Genomic DNA, 11,054 nt, shown 5'->3' with positions numbered 1-11,054 from the left:
GCCGCCCGTGGCTAAAAATAAATATTGCTCTTAAATGTTTAATAACTTTTGATTGATCCGCTGATCCGATTCATACAATTCAAAGATTGGCATAAAGAAGAGAATCTCAGCTTTCCAGTGCTGTATCACATAACATTCGCGGACTTTCTTTTTTTTTTTTTTTTTTTTTACATTTGCGGACTTTCAGAGGCTCCGGAATCAGTGCGGTTACGTCATCAACATTTGACAACGCTGATTTGACAAAGAAACGCTCGTCACTGTGTCTCCGGACAAATCAGACATGATACATTGATGCATTATCCCTCCTCCATGCCCAGATTGGTTCAAACTCGCTATATCACAACCAATAAGCATAGGTTTCGCTTTTGTTTGTGGACCAAGCTTTTTGAACAACACGGAATGAGAGATAGGCATACATTTATGCGCGGCTAAATAAAACGCAAAAAAAAAAAAAAAAGTTTTGCATGAAATAATTCTCATACTAAGTACTTTTGCATGCACAGCAGCACAGAAACATGACAAAACAGTGACACAGCAAAGACGAACTGCTGCTCTTGCTGTTTTCAAAAGACGCAAATAAAGATGCAGCTGTTTGTCTGCATTGCAGACAACCATATCCATAGACAACCATATCCTTGCTGGCACATAAAACCTAAGGATGTTCCATATTGAATCTAGTTTCGTTATGTAAATATTTATAGTATAGTAAATATTTATATCTATTTTTTACTGAGGATTTGCACCATGTTTATTTGGACTTTATTTGGACTTTGACACATTATTTATTATTTTCTTATTTTTATTTGTTCATTGTAAGTGGTGTTGTTTATAGTAACTAAAAATATATTATTTGGAAAAAGTCAAATTTGCTTCACTGTTCTATTATTTTGTAACATACCGTATACCGCGAAACCATCAAACCGTGGTATTGTTTTAGACGATTATCATACCGTGAAAAATTCATACCGTTACAACCCTAGCTCACACTCTGATATTTGGTGCTCTTACCTCTTTGAAATACCTTCTAAATAACAAAATTGCTTAGAAAACATAGAGCACAGTTTGCGGCACTGTTGAGATATTTGTAAATAAAAAAATAATAATGTGGATTTGTTCATTTAGAAAAAGAATATTATTGTTCTACACTGTAAAACCCAACAATCAACTTTATCAAATGAAATGGGTGTAGTTAACTCAAAATGTAAGTTCACAGTACTCATATAGATTAGTTTTCTTAACTCAAATAGTTTGTAGCAATCGATTTCTTCAAACGGTTTGAGTTGTCTTAACTTAATGGGTTTTACAGTACTCAGTTGGTTTGAGTTCTCTTCATTTATTGGGTTTTACTGTGCTCAAATTACCTTGTTTACTCAATTGGATTAGATTCACAGTAATCATTAGTTTTTTAACTTTTTGAAATGGTTTGTTGCAATCGGTTTCCTCAAATGTTTTGAGTTACCTTAACTTTTTGGGTTTTACAGTGTAAGTAACATGTCCTGTAGATTGTTGTAACCTAAATGTTTACAAAATTACTGTTTGTTACACATCATACTACATCAAACACTATGATGGCTGTTTTTTCAGTGAAAGCCAAGATTTGTGTTCTCAGTGAGCCCTTGTAACTTAGGAGTTAATAAGCAAGACTCTTACTAGGACTCTTACTATAGTGTGTTTGTTTCTGACTAGGGTCAGGGTTTTCTTTTGGAGCAGAATATGGAAACAATCATCAAATTTTTATTTGGAATACGTTTCTTGATATATCTTCAAAGCTTTTATTGAACAGTGTATGGCTTATGAAATTGCGCCTGTGAATGTACGTGTTTGTTTTTTTTCATTGCAAGCCCTTCTGGGGTCTGTCGAGAGTGCGCTTTGTTTCAATTTCATAACTTGAAACCATTTAACAGAGAAGGAAAACAGCTTCAAACTATTGGCAAGTGGATGAAACGGTTGGTGTTTAACTAGCATGTGTTGTGGTTCTCAACATTAGATGGGGCGTGTGCTGGAGGAACTGCACCGCACTGATACCCTGCCAATTGTTTTCCTCCTAATTATGATCTTGGCAACATTTCACTTCCAAATGCGCTGAACTTTGCAATTAGAATTTGTGGATAACACATTCAAAATGGGAGTTTGATTGGGAACTCTTGGTGGTGGAGATACAGTTGTTGAAGTCATCAATTTGGGGGTTTAATCAGAAGGAAAAAGCAGGAAGTGTATGAATGTAAAAATTTGGTTCAAGGATTTGCTTTGTGTTGAATTACAACATGTTTACATCCTGAAAAAAAGGATATTATTTTTTGAGTTCTGTGTCTGTTTCGGAGTTGGAACTCACCAGTTTCATGCCTTTACCGTTGGTTCGGCGATGACATTTGAAGTAGTAAATGCCAACTATTATACCAGCAAGCAGTAAGCCAGTCAATAGCACAGATACAAAAACAGCAGAAGATGAACCCCCGGAGGTGGTATCCTTGTCTGCTTTAGCTTTAGCCTGTAGAGAAAAATTACACCAACATTTTAACATAAATAGAGAGATATGGGGTTAGTTCCACTCAATGTTCAAATTGTCATCATTTACCCTCTTGTTGTTTTAAACCCAAAAGTCAAGTTTGTACATCATGTCTTGAAAAAGTTTGTTTATCCAATGCTCTGATGCAAATGTTTGTTTATTTTTTATTTATCAAAACAGAAATCAAATATAAGTAATAACCTGTTAACCAAAATCATCAAATTTTAAGATTGACATTGATCACTAAACTTTAAAGCTAAAGTAAACTAAAGCTTTGCATGTTTGCTTGACATGTGCGAACCAATAAGGTTCATTCTTGTGTGCTATACCAGCACTTTTGAGCAAGTAGTTGTGTTTCTGCTTATGTCCACTGTTCAATATTTGTATGTGAATTTAAACCTAAATGAACTCTGTTCATCATACAAAGTGATTGTTTCTTTTAGCAGACTCAGATTAAATAGTGTGATTTTTTTTTTTTTTTTTATAGGCCTGTTTTTGGATCTCTTTACAAACTTTTTGAAGCATTTGAGTTTTAGTATGAATGACAGGACAGAATTTTATCAGTAGTCTTCACCTGATGAACAGAAATCTTGGATGTAGGTGTATGGATTGACATCTTGGATTAAGAGTATGGATTAACATTAATCTTTAAAAATGCTAATGATTTAATAACACAAATAAGATCTAATTTTTCAAAATGATTTATTAAGTTTTTTATGTTGTAATTTGTTATTATAAAAAAGAAATGTTTATTATTTAATAATCATATATAAATTTTTTAAGTTTCCTCAATTCTATGTTTTATAGGGGTGTCATCGATCGAAATTTATGCTCAATTGTGATTATCGAATCAAAAAACAGAATTGTCGATGCTGCCACGCCCCCATGTCACGTCAGCTTGGCTTGCCAAGCGGGAAAAAAACAGGCTTGTTGAAGTGCTTGTTAAACTGCAGAAGCAGGAGACCCATCGACAGAACTTAAAACCTCTCCTCTTTCAATGAAGTCGCCGGTGTGTAAGCATTTTGGATTTCCAGTGAGTTATGTTGACAACGTTCGTGTTGTCGACAAAAAACACAATTTTGCCAGCTCTGCTATGTACGTATTACGTACGGTTCGTCCGATAGACAACACCGGCATCGCAATCCTCTGCCCGCCCCCGTTGCAAATCCGCTCGCGAAAAGTACACACTCAGGCCCTGTTTACACTGTCTTTGTTTTTAAATGGCATTTTAGAACGACAACGATTTGACATCCACAGTGGCGTGTGGCAATTCTGAGCAGCCCTCCTTCCTCTCTACCTCTGTAAATGCACATCACGTGACCACACAGACGCATACACAGCCATGCGCTCGAGACAGCAGGTCCAGGCAGTCAGAGGACTGCTTCAATCTTTCACTCACTTGTACTTAGTCATTTTAGCGAACACCTCAAAGACTGTTGGCTGGTTCCTGTTGGTTGTGCCTCTTTTTTACCGACGCCATTATAACAACACAGATCACTGCCTATTCACGAGTCCAGCAGAAAAAGTGATTGACAGGTGGTAATTATGTGTGTAACCTGCCTTTATTCATTTACTGTATAATTTGTTTATCGGTAAAACAAAGACCATGCAGGTCAGGTAGTTTAAACGGTAGAATACAAGTAATTAATTGGTCATTAATTAATTAATTATTCATAATCGAATCGAATCGTGCCTTCAGAATCGAAAATGTTATCGAATCGAGGATTTGTAAGATCGTGACACCCTTAATGTTTTAAAGTTTTATTCACATTAATCAACTAATCAAAGTTCTCTGTTGTATAATGCTCTAAAATCTTAATATAGCAGACATAAAGAATAGTTTAGCACCTTTGTCTGCTTTTTACAAACATTCAAGTCATGATTTGTGGGCTGCAAATTTAAACTACTGCTGTTATAGTGAAAATTTTAGCTATATTGATTGATTCAGCATCAGGCTTGACTATCACAACTATCATCTAGATTTCCATTTTGGCCAATAACAGACGCGCATCGTCTCCCCCCTTCTTGTGTTCTTCTGTCTAACCACTTTCCTGGGTTCATAACCGCATGGCAGCAGTGAGAGGAAGCCCCTCTTCTCTCCCGCTCATTCATCTTTTGTGCGCCGGGATTATTTATAGTGAATGACAAAACAGGATCTCCCTAATCTGAGCTCACAGGCATCAACAGCTCAAACTGCCTTGCTATACTTCATCCTTGCAGACACAAAGCTTCCTTCCTTTCTAATGTACACGGATGCAGATGACAGCAACTGAAAATATCTAAAGTCACTCCATTGGTTTGACTTGGCAAAGAGTCTTGTAACGATACTGTATAGTAGAGCTGGGCAAAAACAATAATGATAATTCTAACGTTTTTTTCTCTTGATAATATAGTTTAGATAAAATTCAATTCAATGGTTGTGCATTAAACTAAATGTCAAACATGCCAAAAGTGGAATTAAACAAAATTTTATTGAATCTTAAAGAAATATTCAGTTTTTTTCACTCACTGATTATTCAATATAATAACATTCCTTTATAAATCTAATACATTTACAGATGTTTTGTTATTGACCTAGTGCTTTTGTGATTTGTATTGTACAAAATACTTTAAATTAGGCTGTTGTTTTTTTTTTTATATTAAAAACTATCTTTTTACCATGTCAGTGAGGTTGTGTTTGAGCTGACCTACTGTATGGCAAACCTGATCTAAATACTTTGGTTTTGATATGAAAATTTTCATTTTAATCAATTTAAACACTCATAGGGTTTCAATTTATATGTAAAAAATATAAACAAATCATGGCTGGCAAAATCTGGTAGCCCAAAGTCCAGGGGCTATTGTTTTTTCAGTTAGGCTACCACAATTTATCAACAGCATGCCTGGCAGGCAATCTAGGTACCCCGCTGGGCATGATGTAAATACATTTTGGTATAATGACTGTAGCCTCGGGACTTCGGGCTACCAGATTTTGCCAGCCCTGTAAATGTCACAGCTTTTACTTTTTCCTCCTAATTATGATCTTGGCAACATTTCTCTTCCAAATGCGATGAACTTTGCAATTAGAATTTGTGTATAACACATTCAAAATGGGAGTTTGATTGGGAACACTTGGTGGTGGAGATACAGTTGTTGAAGTCATCAATTTGGGGGTTTAATCAGAAGGAAAAAGCAGGAAGTGTATGAATGTAAAATTTGGTTCAAGGATTTGCTTTTTGTTGATTTACAACATGTTTACATCCTGAAAAAAATTGATTTTTTTCTTTTTGAGTTCAGTGTCTGTTTTGGAGTTGGAACTCACCAGAACTCATAAATTTTGGCAAATGTCACAGCTTTTTGTAATGGGAATTGGTATTTCTGAGTTGTCAGATTAATTATGCCATAAACCTTCCTTTAAAAAAATACACACCTATTTTAAATGACTGGAAAACGTTGGACAAACCTGACAATAGGTTCATTTTTTATATTAAATTTAAATTACATAATGGTTTGGTTGTTCCATATTTGACCCAATGTTGGATTACAACAACCCATCATGTTTACAGTGTATCAATAAGAGAATTGAATAAGGAATATGCATTATGCTTATATGCCCTTACATTGGCATATTAGCATCAAGATATGAATGCAGTCGATGTGTTTTTCTTGCAAAATAATCAATTTTTGGCCTAGTGGTGCATTTATAGTATCAGAAGGTAATACAGTGGTACTTTGGTTTGTACAAATCTAGCAAGTAATTAAATGAATTAATATGAAAAAAATACTATGACAGTATTATGATCCTAATGTAGTGGTATTTTTAGGGTACTAAAATCAAAAGACTAAAAATAACTTTGGCACCCAACCATGTACCATGAAATTACTTGTGTCATCATGGTATTCTTGGAAGCACATGGGAGCACCGTATAAATATCAGTGAAAGTGTATTACAGTGTTTACCCACTGATAAATCTGCAACAATGTAAACCCTACATGCTGAGTTTAGTTTTTCAATGTTTCAGTGGGTAAACATTGACAAACATTACAGCATGTTCTTCATAAAAGCTATTGACCAATACAAATCAGTGATCGGTTGTCAATGACATTATTCCGAATGACATTATTACTCCGATAAGTTCTGAATTGAACTGTTAAATCAATATTCTTTTTGATGTATTGTTTTTCCCCCTATTGTAATCTAATAAGTAAAACAGACTTACATCTGAAGATCCGGATTCTTTGCTTGTTTCCTGTTTGCCATCAAAGTTAATCACTTTTACTGTTTCATTGATAGAGGTTTCTGATTGGTCAGATATAACCCCACGGCCACCTTTGCTGTCATCAGTGATGTTGTTTTTTCGTTCTGGGGTGGGGTTCACTGTGGTTGGGTTTATGTTTCCTTGTTGAGGCATTAGACTGCTGTTAGTAGTCTTTTCAATTATTTCTTGGTTTGTGACAGCTGTACCGGATAATGTATAATTTGACTGTGTTTCTAATCCTGAAGTTGCTGGCTGTTCTGTTCCCTGTACATCTGCTATCATTGCTGCTGCTGTTGTTGGATTTGTTTCTGCTCCAACTGATTGTGAAGTAGTTGATGCACCTGCTTCATCTTGTCCTTGACAACCTATGGAAACAGAAATTGTTTAAAATATCAAATAAGATAGGCCTTACATGTAGGTTGCACTCCCACCTCACCCTGGTTAATGTAGCCTCATATAACCAACACAGACTCATGGAGAAAATGGGATACATTTCTGAGAAGTGAGAAATATGTGCCTCAGGGTAGATAATGCTGCATTTTGTTTGAAAAACGAATGCTACAGGAAGGTACTGCTCACTGATTACATTCTGGTTTGCTTTGTAGCTCACCCTGAATGGTGCCAGGCTTCAGAGGTAGAGCGGTGTGGTGCAGACCAGGATTCAAGTCCGGTAATGTACAGTCCCAAAAAGCAGGTAAAACAAAACCCAAAAAAGTGCAGTGTGATAGTATGGTAAAATCACATGGCTGCTATGGCTTTTGTCTTCTAGTTTGCTTTTGAAAACACTATCAGTTGGGTTTAGGGAATGGGGTGTGTGGGGTCAGTTGTAGGGGTGTCAAAATTAATTGTTTTTTTGGTGCACCGCGATGCAGACGCGGACAATTCGGTATCGGTTCAGTCGCGAGGGAGGTGAGCGCGAGTATTTACAACACTCAGCCAACTCAGGGCCGGTCCGTGGCATAGGCACCATGGGCAAATGCTAAGGGCGCTGAATATCCAGGAGGGCGCCAGAGATGAGCGCGGTTCAGTTGGTTTTGTTTTCGATATTCTTGACACAGACATTACAGACGGCAATAACTCAAAAACCTCTTACCCTAAAAAGTGTGTTTCCTACAAAAAAACAAAGCTGGTTATGTTTCACAGCTGTCTTTCTTTTTTTTCGCTCCACACTACGAGCACTGCTCCGTTTAAGCCCTCGCAATATGTGTTTAGCCGGGATAGCTCGCGCTGAGGGGAGCTCTCAGCAAGGGACCGTCGGAAAAGTGCTTATTTTTTTCGTTTTTTTTTTTTCGTTTTTCTGCTCCGCTCTTTGCGAGCTCTCCCTGTTGCGAGGGCTTAAGTGTGTGTGTGTGTGCGTGTTTGTTTCTTTGGTGCTGTCTATGTTTGTGTTTAAATGAGAGACAGTGTGGTGCTGTGTGTCTGTGTGTTTATACAGACAGCTTGTTATAGCCTCTCCTCTAAAATATAACACTGTGTATGGAAAGCATCGTCAATGCACCGTGATGCACCGAAATATCGAATTGAACCGAATCGAAGGCATGATAATCGTAACCGAACCGAACCGTGAGACCAGTATAGGTTCACACCTCTAGTCAGTTGATACAAGCTGATGTATTATGCACAACGACAAACCGACCGACTTCTCTCACGGACGTGCGTCAGATGGACATTAAGATGGCCAGAAAAGTACACAGCGGCCTCTGGTGGATTTACTAGAAATGGCACGTATAAGAAAACATGCCCCCAGTAATGTATTGTCATTGTTAAAAATGTATAAGGTGGATTTGTAAAAACAAAAACAAACATGAACAACAAGCACTATGGAACTTTTGCAGTTGCTAATAATAGCATATTACTCAATCTGTCTTAATAATTTATCCTTTTTATTTTAAATGTGGTAGCTCTACCAAACACGTAATTATAGTAAAATCTCCTTGCAAATGCGTAATTTCTTTTTGAAAAAGAAAATTGAAGTGTGACATCAACATTTAATAAGTTAACATTTTTAAGTAAAAATTTAAGAATTTTTCTTTTTCATTTTTTCGACATTAAATTCTCTAATTCCAATACTAGTCTCATAATAGTCATTTGTTTCAGGAATCAGGACTTGACTTGCGTGTTTTTCATTCAATCAAAATAATCAACTTCTATAGGGTCATTTGATTAAAACTGTGATTAAACTGTATTAAACAAATTTAGTCTGACAATTGGTTTGCTTGTATGTCTTGATTCAACACAACAGATTTGTTCTTTAGAGTCATTTGTAAATGAATCTGATTTCTCTGGTTAAGGGGCACTAGTTTGTTTTTTTGTGGTAAAGGATATGTTTTATTCAGATTGTATTCAGTTTTTGCTGCATGGTATTCAATGTAGGCTGTAAATTCACATTCAAAGTTCTGGTAAAATTCAATTCTGTATTTATTCTAATGATACAATCAGGCATTAATTTAATACTATGAAAACATCAATTAAAATAACAATTCAAAACAGTTTATAGGACTCTATGCTGTATATCCAGCCTGATGTCATGAGGAAATGTAACTATTTTACATAGTGTCAGTAAAGTCTCTACTTCATATCAATTCATACAATTCCATTGATACAAAAATGTCATTGTTTAAAAGGAGGAATTTAGCCATACCCCACCCTAAACCCCAACCCTCATTTGTGGATGAGCACATCATACTAAAATATGCAAATGAGATTGTACCAATTCATAAAATTTTTACTCAAATCAGAAAGTTACACATTGCATGAGATTGCATTGGTATATTACACAGTCACTAAGGAGTTGCCCAGAGTGGCAAATCCTCCACATCCATAGTGTTTGCTAGCATGTGGGTGGTAGGTGCTCCCCGAGGTTGAGGAGAGGTTAAAAAAATTCTGACCGTTATTTAATGCCCTTCCGTCTCCACCCTCTACAAAAATCTGCCTTGTTTGCACAGGCACTCTGCATTATTAATATCTTAAGCAAGAGGGTAATGCTCCTGACACTGACTGAGCAAATAAACATCACCCTCCAAAAGTCAAGACCTTTGGCTTTGCTCTACGTTACCACACTCCCAAGGAAAGCGTTTTGTCTTTAGATGTGGAATGCAGGAAGTGTGTGGCTGGGCGTATGGTTTAAGCTAATTTTTTTGCTGGTTTGTTTTTAGGTGTTGCATCCTTAACTATATCCAAAAGTCATTGAACTTGGCTTCTTAAAAATCTAATTATAATTAATATGACATTTTACACTTTTGATTGACACGTTTGATCTAGATTATCTAAGCTTTGTGGACACTACAATTAAAGGAATATTTCAGATGCAAGACCAAAAAAGTTACATTTTGTGACTTCATTAACATCTGAAATAATACTGTGTGCTGGGCTGATCTTGCTCATTGTACAGTATGTGCAGACATTTTACGATGTTTCATCAACTTACGTGAACGTGTGAGAAGTTTATAAAAATTGTAAAGCAGTCAGAAATGGTTTCAGGAATTCCTTGGTCGCACACACACAAACGCAGATCTGCAGGCCACTGTAATAGCCAATATAACTATAATTGTAAAAAAAACATTTTGTTCTTGCTAGGGTCACATCTTGATCATTTAAATGTTTTTGTTATGTTTATTTGGAAACAGTTTGGATTGAGACCCTTTTTTTCAGTGGTCTTGGATATTTTCAACTCTAAAGGTTCAGATTTAAAGGGTTAGTTGACCCAAAAATGAAATTTCCGAATCAAATGAATCATTTACTCATCCTTATGTGGTTTCAATCCTTTAGTAGTTATTTCTGTTGAACATATTTTTAAAAAAAGCTGAAAACATTTTACCATTGACTTTGATAGTATGAAATACTAATTTAACTATGGAGATCAATGTTTTTTTTTCTTCTAGATTTCTTATTTTTTTCGGTATTTTTCCTAAATCAAACTGGTTTGAAACAAGTAAAGGATAAATAAATGAAAATAGATTTTAATTTTTAAGGTATATATCCCTTTAAAATTACTTGTATTGAGGAGTCAAGGAAAAGTGCAAATACTTTTTTGTTGCAGTTAACATTCTAAATATACTTTAGTTTGATTGAACCCATTTTTATATGCGATTAAGTGACTTTTTGTCATTGTGGATTTGAGCAGCTGAGATCTAAATCTAGATCAATTTCTGGTGTCATTTTGGAGATCATTTATCTTGCCGTCAAATGTTGGCTTCAGAATGCCAACTGGAGCTCATGCTGGGTGGTCTTGTGCTTTTCTAACAAGCAACATAAGAAATCTGCCACCCCCTCACGATCAACTAATTCTACATTTGTCTCAACAGGTGGGA

At 35.9% G+C, this 11,054-nt stretch overlaps 2 protein-coding genes across 5 annotated transcripts in view; one reads left to right on the top strand and one right to left on the bottom strand.

Moving 5' to 3' along the window:
- The window catches only part of LOC147831329 (uncharacterized), an 85,812-nt gene that overhangs the window by 40,437 nt on the left and 34,321 nt on the right, over positions 1-11,054 (top strand). For 3 of the 4 annotated variants that reach the window (XM_087307515.1, XM_087307514.1, XM_087307513.1), the window contains exon 3: positions 7,350-7,438. The exons of the other annotated variant lie outside the window; for it this stretch is intronic. In XM_087307515.1, coding sequence (XP_087163641.1) covers positions 7,350-7,382 — 33 coding nt within the window. In that variant the 3' untranslated portion in view covers positions 7,383-7,438. The remainder of the gene's footprint in view (positions 1-7,349; positions 7,439-11,054) is intronic. 4 annotated transcript variants of the gene reach the window in all.
- The window catches only part of cd34 (CD34 molecule), a 34,392-nt gene that overhangs the window by 4,156 nt on the left and 19,182 nt on the right, over positions 1-11,054 (bottom strand). Inside the window, exons 2-3 of the mRNA XM_087307498.1 lie at positions 6,706-7,109; positions 2,333-2,488 (exon numbers count right to left, since the gene is read on the bottom strand). Coding sequence (XP_087163624.1) covers positions 2,333-2,488; positions 6,706-7,109 — 560 coding nt within the window. The remainder of the gene's footprint in view (positions 1-2,332; positions 2,489-6,705; positions 7,110-11,054) is intronic.

Source organism: Danio rerio, chromosome 23, assembly GCF_052040795.2.
Source record: "Danio rerio strain M-AB ecotype USA chromosome 23, GRCz13ab, whole genome shotgun sequence".
In the NCBI taxonomy this organism is placed as follows: Eukaryota; Metazoa; Chordata; class Actinopteri; order Cypriniformes; family Danionidae; genus Danio; species Danio rerio.
The sequence above is the reverse complement of the archived record's forward strand: the minus strand, read 5'-3'. Positions and strand labels throughout refer to the sequence as shown.